The following is a 19,516-nucleotide window of genomic DNA, read 5'->3' on the forward strand; positions in this document are numbered from 1 at the left end:
CCAGCCCCGCCTACAATAGGGGTTGAGGGGCTGATTGGGAATGGGGACGGCCAGGGAGAGGGGCTGCAGGAGGTTGGGGGGAGCCCCAATCAGGCCGGTTGGCTGCCGCAGTGCGCGTCATAGCAACTGGTCGTTCTGGTCATTCCATCGTTCCGGTTACTTGGCTTTTATATATATACTAGAGGCCCGGTGCACAAAAATTTGTGCACTCGGGGGGGACAGGGGGTACCTCAGCCCGGCCTGTGCCCTCTCGCAGTCTGGGACCCCTCAGGAGATAACAACCTGCTGGCTTAGGCCTGCTCCCGGGTGGCAGAGGGCAGACCTAATCCCTAGGTGCAGCCCCTGGTCGGGCTCAGAGCAGGGCCAATTGGGGAGTTGGGGCGCTGACACCTGTCATGCACAGAGCAGGGCGGATTGGGAGGTTGCGATGCCACCCTCAGTCACGCTCAGGGTAGGGCCGATTTGGGGTTTGGGGCACCGCTTCCTGTCACACTCAAGGCAGGGTTGATGGGGAGGTTGCGGCGCCACCCCCTGTCACGCACAGAGCAGGGCCAATCAGGGGGTTGGGGCACTGCCCCTGTCACTCACAGAGCAGGGCCCATCAGGGGGGTTGGGGCTCTGTAGCTGTCAGGCACAGAGCAGGGCCGATAAGGGGGTTGGGGAGCTCCCCCCTGTCACTCACAGAGTAGGGCCAATAGGGAAGTTGGGGCACCACCCCCTGTCACACACAGAGCAGGGCAGATCAGGGGGTTGGGTTGCCACACCCTGTCACACTCAGGGCAGGGCCAATCAGGGGGTTGGGGCGCTGCCCCCTGTCACTCACAGAGCAGGGCCCATCAGGGGATTGGGGCTCTGTACCCTGTCATGCACAGAGCAGGGCCCATCAGGGGGTTGGGGAGCTCCCCCCTGTCACGAACAGAGCAGGGCCGATCAGGGGGTTGAGGAGCTCCCCCCTGTCACGAACGGAGTAGGGCCAAAAGGGGAGTTGGGGCACCGCCCCCTGTCACACACAGAGCAGGGCAGATCAGGGGGTTGGGACGCCGCACTCTGTCACACTCAGGGCAGGGCCGATGGGGAGGTTATGGCTCTACCCCATCACACACAGAACAGGGCCTGTGGGGGCGCAGGGAGGTTGGGGCGCTGCCCTCTATCACCCACAGAGCAGGGCCGATCAGGGGGTTGGAGCGCCACCCCCTGTCACACACAGAGCCGCAGGGCAATCAGGGGGTTGGGGAGCTCCCCCCTATCAGGCACAGAGCAGGGCCGATCAGGGGGTTGGGGCGCCTTCCTCTGTCACGAACAGAGCAGGGCCGATAGGGAGGTTGTGGCCTCGCCCCCTGTCACACACAGAGCCGCAGGGCGATCAGGGGCTTTGGGCGCTGCCCCCTGTCATGCTGATCCCGGTGCTGGGAGGCCTTGCGGCCCTGCTGATCCTGGTGCTGGGAGGCATATTACCCTTTTACTATATAGGATAGAGGCCTGGTGCATGGGTTGGGGTCCAGCTAGTTTGCCCTGAAGGGTGTCCTGGATCAGGGTGGGGGTCCCCACTGGGGTGCCTGGCCAGCCTGGATGAGAGGATGATGGCTGTTTGAAGCTGGTTACACCCCCTTCAGGGTGGGGTCCTCACTGGGGTGCCTGGTCAGTCTGGGTGAGGGGCTGAGGGCTGTTTTCAGGCTGGCGGGTGACTGAAGCTCCCAACCACTACTTTTTTCTTTTTTTGTTTTATTCTGGGCCAGCTTTAGCTCTGAGGCTTGGCTCCAGCCTTGAAAGCAGGTATTTGGTTTGTTTGGGTTCTATAATCGAAACACTCTTTCAACTCCAGCTCTGAGATCCCGGTTGGCTGAAAGCAGGTTTCTGGGGTTTTGTTTAGCTTCTATATTTGTAACAATGTTTCAAACTGCAAGCTCAGAGGCCAGCAGCGGCAGGCGGGGAACGTTGGCTTCCTCCGTCACTGAAGCAAGCAAGCCTCATGTTTGCTTCAAGCTGCCTGGCTGCCGGCTGCCATCTTGGCTGGCAGTTAATTTGCATATCGTCCTGATTAGCCAATGGGAAGGGTAGAGGAGGTACAGCTAATTACCATGTTTCTCTTTTATTAGATAGGATATATATATACACACACACACACTGTTTTTTATTCCTCCCATCTTTGTTTTTATCCATCAAAATTTTGTTATTTTCAACATACAAAGTCTTGTAAAATCTTTTGTTAGATTTATATCTAAGTATTTCATGTCATTTGCAAACACAAAAAATTTATCTCTGCGTTTCTAATGTATATGACTTTATTTTGTTTTTGTGCCTTTTTACAGTGGCTAGAACTTCTAGTACTATATTGCTTAAGAGTGGCATGATTGGGCATCATTGTTTTGTTCCCTATCTTAGGGAAAAGAGTTCAGTGTTTTACCACTAAGTTAATGTGAGCTATAGGTTTCTTCTGTTGGTGCTCTTTATCAAGTTGAAGTAGTTCCCTCTGTTTCTGACATAATGAGAATTTTTATCATAAATGGGTATCAGTTTTTTCTAATTATTTTTGTGTCAATTACTATGATATGATTTTTCTTCATTAACTTGTTGGCAGGGATGCCATACTGATTGATTTTCAAATGTTAAACCAGTCTTGCATACGTAGAATAATTTCCACTCAGTCCTGATGTATATTTCTTTTGATACATTGTTGAATTTATTTTGATAACATTTTGTTTAGGATTTTTGTGTTTAAGCTCATGGGAGATGTTGGTATGTAGTATTTTTTAAGGCAATTGTCTATGCTTTTGGTATCAGGATAATACTGGCTTCACAAAATGAATTAGTAAGTGTTCCCCCCTCTTCTGTTTTCTAGACAGGATTGTGTAAGATTGGTGTGAAATCTCTTTTTTATTATTTAAGTTTTAAAAAAATTTAATTATAGTAAAATGCACATAAAGTTTACCAACTTAATCACTTTTTTAAATTACAAAATATACATAACAAAATTCACCATCTTAACCATTTTTATGTGTATTGTTCAGAAGTGTTAAGTACATTCACATTGTTGTACTGCAAATCTTCATTGGACAAAACTGAAACTGTGCCCATTAATCATCAGCTTCCCAGTGCTGCCTCTGCAGTGTCTGCAACCACTGCAGCCATCATCATTCTACTGCGTGTCTATGAATTTGACTCTGTACATAAATGGAATCATGCAGTACTCATCTTTTTGTGTCTGTTTCACTTAATTTCCTCGAGGTTCTTCTGTATTGTAGCATATGACAGATTTCCTTCTTTTTAAGGTTGAATAATATTCCATTGTGTATACATACCACATTTTGTTTATCCATTTACCCATCAATAGACATTTGGGTTGCTTCCATCTCTGTAGTAGTGTTGCTATGAACATGGGTGTGCAGATATCTCTTCAAGACCCAGCCTTTCATTTCTTTTGAATCTCAGAAGTAGGATTGCTGAATTATATGGTGGTTCTGTCTTTAATTTTTGAAGAACCGCCATACTGTTTTCATAGTGGTTGCATCCTTTTATAATCAGAAACAGTACAGAAAGGTCCCAATTTCCCACAACCAAGACTTATTATTTTGTGGTGGTGGTGTTTTTGATGGTCATCTTAATGGGTATGGAGGTGGTGTTTCATTGTGGGTTTATTTTGTATTTCTTTTATAATTAATGATGTTGAACATTTTTCTTTGTGCCTGTTGGCATATGTGTGTCATCTTTGGAGAAATATCTATTCAAGTCTTTTGCCCATTTTTTAATCATGTTTTTTGTTGTTGTTTAGTTGTAGGATTTCTTTATAAATCCTGGATATTAACCCCTGTGGGTTGCCTTTTTGCTCTGTTCTTTGTACCCTTTGCTGCTCAAAAGTTTTTAAGTTTGATGTAGTATCCATTTGTCTGTTTATGCTTTTGTTGCCTGTGTTTTTTGTTGTAATAATCCAAGAAATCATTGTCAAGACCAATGTCGTGTAGCTTTTCCCTTATGTTTTCTTCTGGGAGTTTTATAGTTTTGGATCTTACCTTTAGGTTTTCAATGTATTTTGAGTTACTTTTTTTGTATATGGTATAAGGTAAGGGGTCCGCTTTTATTTTCTTGCATGTGGATGTGCAGTTTTCTCAGCACCATTTGTTGAAGAAATTGCCTTTTCCCTATTGAGTGGTCTTGGCATCTTTATTGATGGTCACTTGACCTTGTACATGAGGTTTTATTTCCGGCCCCACTATTCCATCTTATTGGTCTATATGTCTGTCTTAATGCCTGTACCACACTATATTGATTACTGTAGCTTTGTAATATGTTTTGAATTAAGGATGTGTGAGTCCTCTATTCTTAATTTTCAAAATTGTTTTTGGGGTTCTTTGAGATTCCATATGAAATTCAGGGTGATTTTTTTCTATTTCTGCAAAATAGTACTTTGGGATTTTGATAGGGATTACATTGAATCTGTAGATTGCTTTGGGTAGTTTAGACATCTTATAATATTGCATATTTCAAACCATCAACATGGAATCTCTTCATTTATTTGTGTCATCTTTAATTGCTACCAACAATGTTTTGTAGTTTTTAATGTAGTTTTACTTTTTAAAAATTGATTTCTGCCCTATCCTGTTTGGCTCAGTAGATAGAGCGTCAGCCTGAGGACTGAAGGGTCCCAGGTTTGATTCCCGTCAAGGGCACATGCCCAGGTTGTGGGCTCAATCCCCAGTAGGGGGTGTGCAGGAGGCAGCCGATTGATGATTCTCATCATTGATGTTTCTGTCTCTCCCTCTCCCTTTCTCTCTGAAATCAAATATATATATATGCATATACATATACATATACATATGTATATACATACATATATATACACATATATATACACATATACACATATATATACACATATACACATATATATATATATACACATATATATATGTTTAAAAAATGATTTCTGCTATTTTTGTTATTTCTTTCTTTTGGCTTTATTTGCTTTTTTGTTTGTTTGTTTGAGGTAGGAATGTAGATAATTGATTTGAGACTCTTCCTAATAAATATTTAGTACTGTAAATTTTACTCTCAGCACTGCTGGCATCTCACATGTTTGATATATTTTTATTTTCATTAATTTTTTTAAATTTTTCTTTCATTTGTCTTCTTGTTTGACCCATGAATTATTTACAACTTTAATTTCCAAGTGCTTAAGGATTTTTAAGTGTTTATTGATTTTTACTTTGTCTCCATTTTGGTTAGAGAACATACCCTGTGCAATACCAGTTCTTTTAAAGTTCTTACCGTTTATTTCATGGCCTGCCTTGGTGATTGTTTCAGGGATGCTTTCATAAAAGGTGTTTCTGTAGATGTCAATTAGATACTATTGATTGACTGTTTTGTTCAAATCTCTTCTTGCTGATTTTTTTCTTTAGTTTTAACCTTTGCTGAAAGGAGATGTAGAGAGCCTTTTGTGTCTGGGTTCTTTTACTTGGCTTGATGCATTGGAAATTCACTTGCTTTATGTACATGACTAGTGAGATTCCTTTTACTGCTCGGTAGTATTCTTTTATATAGATGTAACAGTTTATTCAGCCATCCATCAGCTAAGGACATTTGTGTTGTTTCCATTTTTTAAGCAATTTATTAAGAAAACTTTGATAGCCCTAGACAGGTAGCTTAGTTATGTGGAACACCGTCCCATACACCAAAAGGTTGCTGGTTTGATCGTAGCTCTGGAGTACAATTTGGAGGCAAGTAGTGTGATATCTCAGGCTTCATTCTTTCTCAGTATTACTTCAGCTATTTGGGTCTTTTGTAGTTCCATACAAATCTAATGACTTTTTGTTCTGTTTCTTTTAAAAATGACATTGGGATTTTGAGAGGATTGCATTAAATCCATATATTGTTTTGGATAATATGGCCATTTTAACTGTGTTGATTCTTCTAATTCATGAACATGAAATATCTTTCCATTTCATTGTGTCTTTTTCTACCTCTTTTACTAATGCTTTGTAGTTTTTAATATATGGTTCATTCACATCCTTTATTAAGTTTATTGCTAGGTATTTTATTCTTTTGGTTGCGATTGCTAAATGAATTTTTTTTCTTTTTCCCCCTGAAATTTCATTGTTAAAATATAGGAAAATCATGGATTTTTATATATTTATTTTATATCCTGCAACTTTACTGAATTTGTTTATTGTTTCTAAAATTTTTGTGTGGAATCTTGAGAGTTTTCTATATACAGAATCATATCATCTACAAAAGGTAATACTTATTTCTTCTTTTCCAATTTAGATGCCTTTTCTTTCTTTCTCTTGCCTGATTGTTATGGCTTGTACTCCAGAACTATGTTGAATAAGAGTGGTGAGGCCCAGCCAGTGTGGCTCAGTGGTTGAACATTGACCTATGAACTGGGAGGTCATGGTTCAATTCCCAGTCAGGGCACATAGCCGAGTTATGGGCTCAATCCCAGTGGGGGAGGGGGAGTGCAGGAGGAAGTCGATGGATGATTCTTTCTCATCATTGATATTTCTATTTCTCCCTTTTCCTTCCTGTCTGAAATAAATAAAAATATATATTTAAAAAAAAAGATTAGCGAGAGTGGGCAATCCTTGTCTTTTATCTGATTTTGTGTGTGATGTTAGCTGACGGTTTGTCATATATGGTCTTTATTATGTTGAGGTAATTTCCTTCTATACACATTTATTTTAATCATAAGTAGATGTTGTATCTTATCAAATGCTTTTTCTTCATCTATTGATAAGGTCATATAATCTTCTCTGTTTTGTTATTGTGGTGTATTATGTTCAGGGATGCTTTCATAAAAGGTGTATTCTGCTTTGCTTGGGTAGAGTGTTCTGTAGATGTCAATTAGATACTATTGATTTGTGTGTGTTGAACCTTCTTTGTGCCCCTGTAATGGACCCCACTTGATTGTGATGTATTATTTTTTAATGAATTGTTGTATTTGACTTGCTAGTACTATGTTTAGGAAATTGGCATCTGTGTTCATCAGAGAAAATGGTGTGTAGTTTTCTTGTGTGTGTGATCCTTGCCAGTTTTCCTATCACAGTTATGTTGGCCTCATACAAGGCGTTAGGAAATATTGCCTCTTTCAATTTTTGGAAAATTTTGAGAAGGAAAGGTTTCACATCTTCTCTGAAAGTTTGGTAGAATTCACTGTTGAAGCCATCTAGTCCTAGACTTATATTTTTGGGAGGTTTTTGATGGTTGCTTTAATTTCTTCACTGCTGATCAGGTCTGTTCTCTGGTTCTTCATGATTCAATCTCGGAAGTTTATATATTTCTAGGAACTTGTCCATTTCTTCTAGGTTATTGAATTTGGTGGCATGTACATAAATTTCATAGTATTCTAGTATGATACTTTGTATATCTGTGATGTCTGTGGTAGCTTCTCTTTCATTTCTGATTTTGTTTATATGAGTCTTTTCTCTTTTTTCTTTAGTGAATTTAGCCAAGGGTATGTCAATTTCATTAATATTACCGAAGAACCAGCTCTGTATTGTATTAAAATTTTATATAAGCTTTTTGTTCCCTAGTTCACTCATTTGTACTCTAATTTTTATTATTTCCTTTCTTCTGACTGGGTTCCTTTTGATCTTTTCTGGTTCTTTAAAATGCAGTGTTCGGTTGTTTACTTGGGCTTTCTCTTGTTTCTTGAGATGGGCCTGTAATGATACAAACTTCCCTCTTATTACTGCTTTCACTGCATCCCAGAAGTTTGGGTGTGTCATATTGTCATTCTCATTTGTCTCTCTATATCTTTATATCTCACCTTTTATTTCTTATTTGACCCAGTCATTTTTTAGTAGTATGTTGTTTAATCTCCACGTATTTGTGGTTTTCTTTACTTACTTTTTTCAGTGGATTTCTAATTTCAAAGCATTGTGGTCAAAGAATATGCTTGGTATCATTTCAATCTTCTTGAGTTTGTTGATGCTAGTTTTGGTATCCAACATAGGGTCTATCCTTGAGAGTGTTCCATGTGCATTGGAGAAGAATGTATAATTTGAAATTTTGGGTTGAAGGGCTCTGTAAATGTCAGTTATGTCCATTTGTTCTAATGTGGCATTTAAGGCCAATATTTCTTAGTTGATATTCTGTTTGAGTAATCTGTCTAGTACTGTCAGTGGAGTAGTAAGGTCCCCAACTATGATTGTGTTCTTATCTGTTCCTCTCTTTATTCCTGTTAGTCGTTGCTTTATATATTTTGGTGCTCCCTGATGATGTGTATATATATTGAGAAGTATCATGTTTTCTTGATCTAGTGTCCCCTTATTCATTATAAAATGTCCATCCTTGTCTTTTGTTAGTTTGAAATCTGCTTATCTGTGGATGTTAATTGCTTGGAGAATTTATTTGCACCCTTTCACTTTTTGTCTATCTTTGTCTTTGCAGCTTATATGCATCTGACGAAGACAGAAAATGGTTAGGTTTTGTTTTTTGAGCCAATCTGCTATGCTGTTCCTCTTTGTTAGTGAATTCAACCCACTTACATTTCAAGTAATTATTGCTGTGTGAGGATTTCCTATAGCCATTTTGTATTTTGTTTTCTGATACCTCTGCCGCGGTTGATTCTTTTGTGTGTGTTTCTGTCTCTTTTTATTGGTAGTACCCTATACTTCTTTCCTCTGTTTCTTCTTTTTCTAAGCTCTGTGTGTGTGTGTGTGTGTGTGTGTGTGTCTACCATTAGGTTTATGAAAAAGAAAGTTTCATATATACAGTAGTCCTTTATCTTTTGAGTGCATGTAATCTCCATCCTTTGCAAATTCAGACCTTTATCCCCTCCCCTTTGGTGTTTTTATTGTCGCAGATTATCCCTGTTTATGCTGTTTGTTGGTGATATTACTCATAATCATAATTTTGTGACCTTTTGTTCTTGGTTTCAGGTAGACTATCCCCCGTGAGTATTTTCTGCATTGAAGTTCTTCTGGTGATAAGTTCTCTCAGCTTCTGTATGTCTAGAAAAGTCTTTATTTCTCACTTACATTTAAATGATAACTTTGCTGGATATATTGTTCTTAGCAGGTAATATCTCTTTCAGTAGTTTGATCATTTGGTTCCACTCTCTTCTGGTTTGTAGAGTTTCTGCTGAGAAGTCTAATGATATTCTGATAGGTTTTCCTTTATAGGTTACGTTCTTCTTTTCCTTGGCTACATTGATAATTCTTTCTTTTGATTTTTGACAGTTTTAATACAGTGTGCCTTGAAGAAGGCCTCCTTCGGTTGAGGTAATTAGGTGTTCTGTTTGCTTCTTGGATTCTAGGATCTAGTTCTCTCATTAGGTTTGGGAAGTTCTTATCAACTATTTGTTTGAATAAGCTCTTCTTCCCTTCCTCTCTTCTTCTGGTATGCCTGTTTTCATATTGCTCTCTCTGCTGGAGTCACAGAGTTCTCGTAGAGTCCTTTCATTTTTCTTTTCTTTTTTTTTTTTTTTCATGCTCTAGTCTCTCTTCCCTCTGCTACATTTCTAGATTTCTGTCTTCAATATCAGTAATTCTTTCCTCCATCTGGTCCACTGTATTTCCTGTTATTGCTAGTTCATTCTTGATCTCTTTTATTGAGTTCTTTATCTTTAGAATTTCTGTTTGGTTCTTTTTTCAATCTCTTTGGTAAAGTACTCATTTTGTTTGTTGATTTGTTTTCTGAGCTCACTAAATTGCCTCTATTTTTTCACATCTCATTGAGTATTTTCAGAACTGCAATCTTCAATTCTTTGTCATTTATATCACTTATTTCCATGTCTTTAAGTTTGCTTACTGGAGATTTTTCAGTTTCTTTGAGTTGCCTTGCTCCCTTGGTTTACTCATGGCATTTGATGGATTCCTTCTCTGTCTGGACATCAATGTATAAGTGGCACTTCTCTAACAGATTACTATGAAGAAGTCTTTCTATTCTTTTCCAGTAGGTGGCACTGAATAGCACAAGTTTTCTTAGCTCTATGAAATCCCAGTGCTGTCCTCCACAGCCAGAGAGAGGCTCCCATCTGTATAGCCATAGTGTGTAGGGGTGGGGTGGACTTGGGGAACTCGCCAGCTTCTTCGTTGTTTTGCCCTCCTGGTAATGATGACCTTAGACCTTTACAGGGTTACCCCTGCACCCAGCCCCGGGACTGTTCACCCTTTGCTCAGGGATAAAGTGATTCTGTCGTACCTGTTCTTGGGTTTGCAGATAATGTGCTTGGCAGCCCGACACCAAGGGCAAAGGGAGATGAGCTCTGGGAGGCTACAGAGGGTCAGGGCTCTGTGGCTTTGTTTCTCTGTTGGGAATGCTGATCACCCGGCAACCACAGTCGTACCCCAGGCCGTGTCCTTGCCTAGGTCCCTGGGCTCAGCTGCAGCTCCTACTACTCATTGCTGCAGGAGTGTCCTAGGAATCTCTCTGCTCCTCCCTGCTGCGTGGAGTGCCAGCCACAACTGGATTTCTTCTCTCTTCTCACCTCCCCAGTTTGTTCCAACTCACCCACCTCTAGATGTTTCAATGCGTGGATTTCCCAGGTGACTGTGCATTGAGCAGGGAATCCTTTGTTTAGTTATAGCTGTTGAAATTGTCAAAAATTCAAGGGGAGAGACCAGGGGAATCTTGCATGCTGCCATTCCCCGACATCACCTCACAGTAGCTATTTTAAGAAGAAAGGAAATTAATACAGAAAATAAGATGCTTACAACATCTTTGGAAGGTCTGTCTCCCTAGAACTGGTCTGTCTCTAGAATGCTACCACAGAACGAGCTGACCAAGGGCACTGCTACCTCTGCAGGAGCCCTAGAAGGAGAGACTCAAGAAGTGATGTCGTGGTGCTGAGTCACACCACCTTAGCTGGGATCTGGAGATCAGCAAGCTGTGGTCAGGAACACACTGCTTGAACTACAATCTGGTAATTAGGAAGCCTCTACCCAAATTGTGCCTGCTAGAGTCATTATTTCTCACCCCAGGGGAATTGAATGTGCTTGATAGAAGCTAAAGCTCACCTGCAAAGGAGTGTGGGAAATGTAGTTTTCAGTACCAATCTTTGCAGTTCAGGAAGGTATTTCGGGAAGAGGTTGGAACAGAAAAATGAGAAAGCTCATCCAGTTTATGCATCCACTAATTCAGATTTTTCTTTCCTTTTAAAAGATTATGGCAAGAAGGATATTCCCTCTGTTGACCCAAGAAAGAATATACCTGCCAAATAGGAGTTTTTGTGGTAATTAGACTCAAATTCATACCTGAGTCTAGCAGCCGTTATTTACAGAGGTCTCATGCACTCTGTGTTTCAGGGTAAGCCACAGACCGGGCGACCAAGCCTCCTGCACTGGGCTCCTGCTGTCTCAGTTGACCCTTACAAGAGAGCTCCTAGGATTGAAATTCGGCCAATAGGACTGAGACTTTCCTTGTCTAATTGGAGCTGTGCAGCTATATATTTGCTCCTCACTGACCAATCAGGCATTCCATTCTGACTGATCAGGACAGTGCTATTTGGACTGATATAGATGTGGAGTCCCTGCTTGCATACAAATGGACCAATCAGGGACTGGGTGCAGACACTCTTCTCTACATAAGTCAGCTTCACCTTTGTCTCAATGGAGGACACGTTGTTTCCATCATGACTGCCTTCCCCTGACTGGAGCTGTAACCCCTGAGCCCCTTTGCCTGAGCTACTTCATACCTGAGTGGTCTCAGCCAAGCTGTTTTAAAGTGAGCTGCTTCAATCACACTGTTCCACATCTGAGCTTTTTCACAGCTGAGCTGTTTTCACTGAATAAATTCTCCCCCTTTGCCACACCACATACGGGAACTCCTGTTGGCATTGAATTGATGATGACAACCTTTGGTTGGCATCGCTTCTTCTGTTAGTTGCTGCTGGTGATTTCTTTACCCTTTTTAAAAGTACTACTTTGGGCTCAAGTCCTGTAATTTGCTTCATCATAACCCTACCTTTTCTAAGAAGTTCTATCTAAATATACTTTAATTATATATTTTCTAAGTCATGTGTGTGTTTTAATAATGTAAATTCCAGAACAGTAGGCATGTACTGTTCGTATTTTTTTATTTGTTATGAAATTAATTTACAAAGTGTTACTCACCTGTTATCTATATCATAAAAGGCCTGTGGTCATGATGCTGTAATGGCATCACGACCAAATGAGCAGCGGCTCTCGCAGCGGGTAGGGCGGGTGCCAGCAGTGTCCACGGAGCGTGCGAGGCGTCAGGGAATGGCAGACATGGCCGTGATGGCAGGCTAGGCCGAGGGGACCCTACACACGCATGATTTAATCGTGTGCTCAGCCTCTAGTTTTATATAATTCTTAAGACTGTCTTGTAGGAAGGGCAGATTTAATATCCCAATTTTACTAATGAGAAATCTGAAATCCAAAAGGATTGAGCAAGTTTCCAAGTCACACAGCTAATCGTAAGAGAGTTACGTGGCTAATCGTAAGAGTCATGTGGCTAATGGTAAGAGAGTCACGTGATTAATGGTAAGAGAGTCGCGTGATTAATGGTAAGAGAGTCGCGTGATTAATGGTAAGAGTCGCGTGATCAATGGTAAGAGAGTCACGTGATCAATGGTAAGAGAGTCACGTGAACAATGGTAAGCGAGTCACGTGATCAATGGTAAGAGAGTCACGTGATTAATGGTAAGAGAGCCACGCGGCTAATCGTAAGAGAGTCAGGTGATTAATGGTAAGAGAGTCAGGTGATTAATGGTAAGAGAGTCACGTGATTAATGGTAAGAGAGTCACGTGATTAATGGTAAGAGAGTCACGTGATTAATGGTAAGAGAGCCATGTGATTAATGGTAAGAGAGCCATGCGGCTAATCGTAAGAGAGTCTCCGACTCCAAGGCCAGTGCCACTTGGCCTTACCCTGACTCTCCTGTGGTGGAAATGCTTGCCTCCATCTCTGACCAGATATCTCACTGCGTCATCTATGTTCCTGCCAACCTTAATTTAGCACCAATTTAACTAAGTTAAAACCAAAAGTAGGGGGGGAGAGGTGGGGAATAATCTTATGTGACCATTGTATTCTGATCATGAGTAACCTTGTTATAGTCTTGGTTATAATAAAGCTAATAGCGGATCTTCCCAGCATCGTCCCGCTCTGGTTTTCAGGGAACTGCTCAGCTTCCTCAATAAAATCAGACCCTCCAAGGCTGGTAGTGGAAACCAGATTTCCCATGTGGGAAGCTTGATCTTGGGGGCACTAGACTCACCTCTGTAATTCACTTTCCTCTTGGTATTTTTTGCTCTTTATTACTGCCTTGATCAAGGAACTTGTATCCCCCATTTGCCACTTTTTTACAAGAATTTATTCTTGACTCTTCCACAAATCCCTTGTATTGTAGCCACTGAGACGAGGCTGGATCATTCAGACAGGCTCACACACCCCTGGGTGTTTGTAATATAGGACTTCGGGTTCAGGAACTGCCAGCCCACTTCCCTCTTCCCAGCTGTTACCAAGGAGCAGTGCTTAGGCCCGCCTTCTTTATGAAGCACCAGGAAAGCGACTTCTACAAACTGGACTCCTCTCCGTGTTCGTCATCGTGTCCTCTCTTTAGGCTCCGTTCTCACTGAGCCTTTCTTAGTAAGAAGGGACAGCAGGCACGGCGACCATCTTCAGGAGAGACTGTCCACAAGAACACGGTTTCACTGTGAGCTCAAAGGGCAACCATTTCCGATCACAGATCCCGCAGTGGTCACCAGAAACTTAGACAGAACCTGGGACTAGGCCAGTGACGGCGAACCTTCTGAGCTCGGCGTGGCAGCGTTCTGAAAAACCCTAACCTAACTCTGGTGCCGTGTCACATATAGAAACTTTTTGATATTTGCAACCATAGTAAAACAAAGATTTATATTTTTGATATTTATTTTATATATTTAAATGCCATTTAACAAAGAAAAATCAACCAAAAAAATAAATGAGTTCGCGTGTCACCTCTGACACGCGTGTCACAGGTTCGCCATCACTGGGCGAGGACGTTAGAAAGATGCCGTGGGCAGCTGTGTGATTTACCAGGAGTTGGGAAATCGCCTGTACTCCATTGCGAGTAGCTTCAGCTCACACTGCCTATTTATCCTTCCAGGTATCACGAACTGATCACAAAGTATGGAAAGTTGGAGCCTTTGGCAGAAGTGGATCTAAGACCCCAGAGCAGTGCAAAAGTAGAAGTCCACTTTAACGATCAGGTGGAAGAAATGAGCATTCGTCTGGACCAGACAGTCGCAGAACTAAAGAAACAATTAAAAAGCCTCGTGCAGCTGCCCCCGAGCGGCATGCTGCTCTATCACTTCGACCACGAGGCGCCCTTCGGCCCCGAGGAGATGAAGTACAGCTCTCGGGCCTTGCATTCCTTCGGCATTAGGGATGGAGATAAGATCTATGTGGAATCCAAAACCAAGTGACCTCCCAGATTGGACTGCACACCCCAGGACTTCGCAGGGCAGTTTCCTGGGTTTTCTTTAGGAGGGAGAAGATTGGTTTGGTTTGATTTTGCTTTGCTTTGTTTGGGGGGGTAGAGGTGTATCTTCCCCCCATACCCCCACCCCCCCGAGTGGGTCGTGGCTGTTTGAGGTATTTTTTTACCAAGATTTCTTTAGCTCTGCCGGCAGAATTGGCCACATCTCCAGCCTGTGTGCCCTCCCTCCCCAAAGGATGACTGGGAAACCCCGTCTTACTGTGTGCACCGGGCCACCTGCTGCTGGGTCATCATTCCGTCAGACCCGTGAGGACAGGGCGGCATGGGAGTGCCTCCCTCCAAAGGTGTCTGGAGAAATCAGGAAACGAGGGTCCTCGCAGGAAGGGCCAGCCCTCCCCCCGCCTCTTCTCCGCCCTCCCTCTCGCTCTCTCTGTTCTTTTGGTTCCCTTTCTCATGTGACTGATGTCAGCACTTACTAATGGTTTTTTCTGTCCATAATTAACTTCTCAGCTTGGGTGATTTATTTTTCATTTCAACCTTTTGAAATAATTTAAAGTGTTTTAAGCATTTTCCAACCTGATTCTAACTCAGACGCTCACTCAGGAGCTCGGACCCTATTAGGAGCTTGAAGAAGAACAGACGGAGAGCTCAGCTCCAGGACACAGCCCGACAGAGCAGGCTGGTCTCAGTTTTAATGTTCATACACATTGTGTCAGCCTTGGCTCTCATAACATGGAACAGTCAGATCCCAGAGGCTTTTATTTTTGCCGATTGACTCTTTCTTTGTCATGACTTTAAGCTTCTGAAAATAGAGGCCTGACTTTTGAAGACACCTTTAGAGTCACGCACAGCTGAGGGCGAGCTCGTGAGTGCAGTGGGGAGCCCGGGGGTGCGTGGGGCGGGCGCTGTGAGGCTCCCGGGGTCGTCATGTGAAGGCCCTGCCCCTGCACTTGGCAGGGAAAGGTGGGAGCTGGCATTGGAGGAGCGCTGGTTCCAGTGCTCGCCGGGACCTGGAGAAGCCATAATGGAGGACTCTCCCGGTCTCACAGTTTCACTTAGCTGCCCCTGCAGCACCGCTCTGACTGATGAGTCACGTACAAGTGTCCAAACTTCAGAATTGTCTCCACGTCAGAGTTTTGCAGAAGCATATTTAAAGCGCTTGTCTTTGATATCTAGCTCCTTCCCTGCTCTGAAGTGTTGATTTGTTCTATCCCTTTGTCAGTCAGTGCAGGCTCTTGCTTATAATGTGTTTTTCTTGGTCCACCGTGTATACAGAGAGAGACTTCGCACAGGCGGGCGGGCAGGAGGCATGCACAGGCAGGATTTTCAGAGAATGTAATCATTAGGATGGTTTTTGGCCTTTTAACATGCTTCCACCACTCCTGTGAATGTCTTAGGAAATTCCTTAGGCGGCTTGTAAATTCTTTATGTAAATGGTGTTGTGTTTATTACTATTACTTTTTAAATTTTCCTATGCCATAATAGCAGAAATTTATTCTCTTATGCACTTCAGGTTCAGTGTTTGTAAAGCCTTTGACTCAGGCCTCCCGAGTCCAATCTATATTCACCGAAACAGTAAATAAAGGTGGAAACCAAAGGGATTGCGATGACGATGAGGCCTTGTCTCCTCTCCGGACTCGGTCCTTCCCAGTCAGAACGTGGGCTGTGGGGGCCATGCTGCGCAGACAAGAGTCATTATTTTGCAACCACGATTTCCCGGCATATTTTTGGAAGTGAGCAAAAGTGTGGCCCTAGTGTCATGAAGGTTAAAACTGTGGAGGCTTTGTGTATGTGTGCATGAGTGCAGGCGAGTTTGAGAGAGAAACTGTATAGCTGAGCCTTTTGCTTTTGTCAGCCAAGGAGATAGATGCACGCTTATTTTTTGAGGTTGTGTGGCCCCTGACTGTCCCCCACAGAAGGCAGGGGGAACACGTGGGTTATGCTTTAATCATAAGTGGGATGGTCACAGTTGGTAAGCTATTTTATATATGACAGAGTTCTATGAAATGCTTTTGTACCGTAGAGGCCTGCCACCGACTGCAGGTGCACTTCCATCACACTCGCACGTCAGGGGACTGCTCCTTCACCTATGGGTGTGGGTGTTGTAGGGCATTGTATGGATGGTTTTAAAACTTGCTGAATAATTTTTGATTGAGACAAAATCTAATACAATGACCGGTCTTTTAGAGTTACAGAAGTGAGAAAAGCGATGGAGCATGTGTACTTGTAGACTTGTTTGGGTGGCTGAGTAAAGATGCTTCTTTTGAAATAAAATTGGTGCTGCATAGACACTTGTAACCAAAATTGTTTTTATAACAGGCCAAGGAGGGAAGACACCATGGACCTTTGAGTCTACAAGTTATGCATAGTTGATTGCTGCTTTCTCTGTATTTTAATACTGACATCTCCAGGTTCAGCGAGAGCATATTACTGAGAGCGTATCTGTGATCAATGCCATCATAGCCAGTATTACAGCTTGGTTGCTACCGCACAGTGTATAAAACCTGTCTTTTCTAAAATAGACATTCTTTCAGTTATGGAAAAGGAAAGGAGTAATAAAAGAAATCTAAACCAAAACCAAGGGACCCTTTTGATATGTGAGCATGTAGCTGCTGAAACCACATAGAAATCCATTTTTTGATTTGAAATATTCCAGAATGTTTTAAAGAAAAAAAGTTCAGAGTTGTATGTCTTTTTTATTAGAAGTTTCTATTGTTTCTGCAACCTATTGCCACCATTGCCATAAATACATAAAGCAGCAGGTATTCTATAACCTCTTGTTTCTTTTAAACCTTTTGATGAAAATCAACCCAAAACAGGAGCTATGTGTAACAGGGCCTAACGTTAGTTACTATGCTGTGTTTAAAATGTTGTTTACAGAACAAAATGGAAGTTCAGTTCTAGCCCAGCGTTTCGGCCCAGGGCGGCACCTGTTGTCGGGGGCGTCACATGAGCAGAGACGCCTCCAGGAGCTGCACCACCGACGGGGCCGGGCCGCGGGCATCTCCGTGTGTGTCCGGTTTTCCGTGTCGTGTTGGACGGAACCGACACGAACGGCTCCCGAGAGCACCCAGACCCGGTCAGGGCCCCGAGCTCTGTCCTCAGGCGCACGGTCGGCGGAGGGGGCTCGGCTCCTGCCGCCTGCCTCCTGCAGTTGGTGGAAAGATGTTTTATTTCAGAATATAATTTAAACATGTTCTTTGCACTTTTTATTAATATATAGAGAGTTAATCTTTAAAAAAATTAAAAATCCAAGTCCACGTTCGCTTCGTGTTCTGCTTTTTTTCTGGATTGTGTGGTCACGATGCGTGTCTGTGCGGCCCGCGCTGTGCCTGCGCCCTGGGGGCACCTCCCCTCTTCACGCGCTGACCCGGGTTGTTGCTGAAGTTAAACCACACGACACGCGGGCGGACGGAGCCAGGAGAGTCTCGTTTTGATGTAGAAATTGTGATGATTTTTCCCTTTGAAAAATAATTTTCTATAAGAATTAGAGTTTGGGGCACTTGAACGCTACCGGCTTCTCAATAATTTCCTGGTAAACTGCTGTCAATTAAGCCAGTGCCAGAACGGAGGCCCAAGAGCTGCACTGCGTCTGCGACGCGCCCAGAGGGGCCCACCTCCACCGCTCCGCGCCGCCCGCTACCCCCTGGCCCCCCTGTGCCCACCCCCCTCCGCTGCACCCTGGACCCCACGCCGCCCGCTGCCCCCTCGCCCCCCACGCCCTCCCCCCCCACACCAGGCCCCGCGCCGCCCGCTGCCCCCTCGCCCCCCGCGCCCTCCCCCCCCACACCAGGCCCCGCGCCGCCCGCTGCCCCCTCGCCCCCCGCGCCCTCCCCCCCCACCAGGCCCCACGCCCCGCGCCACCCGCTGCCCCCTCGCCCCCCATGCCCTCCCCCCCCCACACCAGGCCCCGCGCCACCCGCTGCCCCCTCGCCCCCCGTGCCCTCCCCCCCATCCCCAGGATGTTATGAGCAAGGTCACCTTTTCTTCCAGGCGCTTCTCTGGAAAAGACTGTGGCTGAGCTGAGACTTAGCGCCTTGGAGGTCAACGCTGGCCACATAACCTTTAAAATATGTACAGGGCTGTGTCCGGGCGCTATGCATACACGCATATGAGTTCATGGTTGATTTGTAGATTTTGTATGCTATGTAAGACCTTACTGAATAAAGATTATTTCTCTCAAAAAACTATATAGGTCATTAAATATTAACATCGGTCAGTTCATCTACTTTTAAGTTTTTCAGGTGACAGAATTAGGAACTGAGTTAATCCAGGAAAGGAATAACATACCATATTTTATCTCCTTAAAATAGAATGTATTTGTGATTCCTTCAAAAATGTGAATGTTAACATTAGAAATGTTTAGTTTTTTCCCCACAGACTGATCTATTAAAGTGATTATATATATATATATATATATATATATATATATATATATATATATATAGTGTGTGTGTGTGTGTGTAGATATATATATATATATATATATATATATATATATGAAGATAAAATACCTTACATGAGCAGGGTCTTATGCTCCCATCTTACTCTGCACTAAAGAAAACAGCACAGCACTAGGGTCAGCATTATTCTGCTGAGTTAGTGGTGTTTTTACACTTTATTTCAAAACACTGAAACAGTGGCCTACATAATCATTAAGCCTAATAACTAGAGAGCAAACTAGAATAAAAGAAACAGTTCTCTTTAAAGGGGTAGAATGAGAAGTGCCGATGGCTGTTTAGCGCTCTCGTTGGCTGTGAGGTCCACGCCTGGACAGCTGTTCCACAGTACTCACTGCCAAGGTCTCAACAACCACACACACACGTTCACTGTTAATCTTTACGTTTTGCTAAAACACTAAGATGAGATGTTCCTCGATATCTATCTTCTAAATTTATTTGCTCTACAACAAAATCACTCACGTGGCTGATGGCTCTAAATCCAAACTGTAATTTGCCCTCATACAGAGCTGAGGCACTGTGTTGGTACAGATCTGCTGTTCACTGCTCCTCTGAAGTGCCACAGGGCACACCTGGGTGCTATCGACAAGAATAAGTGAGCCAGTGATATGATGCAAGAAAACTGACAAGTTGGCTTTTAATCTGAGAACATTCTAGAGCAGCGGTGGCCACCGGGAGG

At 43.2% G+C, this 19,516-nt stretch overlaps 1 protein-coding gene across 1 annotated transcript in view; it reads left to right on the forward strand.

The window, feature by feature from the left end:
* TBCEL (tubulin folding cofactor E like) overlaps nucleotides 1-17,642 on the forward strand; it is a 52,083-nt gene extending 34,441 nt beyond the window's left edge. The window contains exon 7 of the mRNA XM_081113348.1: nucleotides 14,045-17,642. Within this exon, the coding sequence (XP_080969474.1) occupies nucleotides 14,045-14,363 (319 nt within the window). The 3' untranslated portion in view covers nucleotides 14,364-17,642. The remainder of the gene's footprint in view (nucleotides 1-14,044) is intronic.
* The last annotated feature ends 1,874 nt before the right edge of the window (nucleotides 17,643-19,516 follow it).

This window comes from Myotis nattereri, assembly GCF_964212035.1.
Source record: "Myotis nattereri genome assembly, chromosome: 19".
NCBI lineage: Eukaryota > Metazoa > Chordata > Mammalia > Chiroptera > Vespertilionidae > Myotis > Myotis nattereri.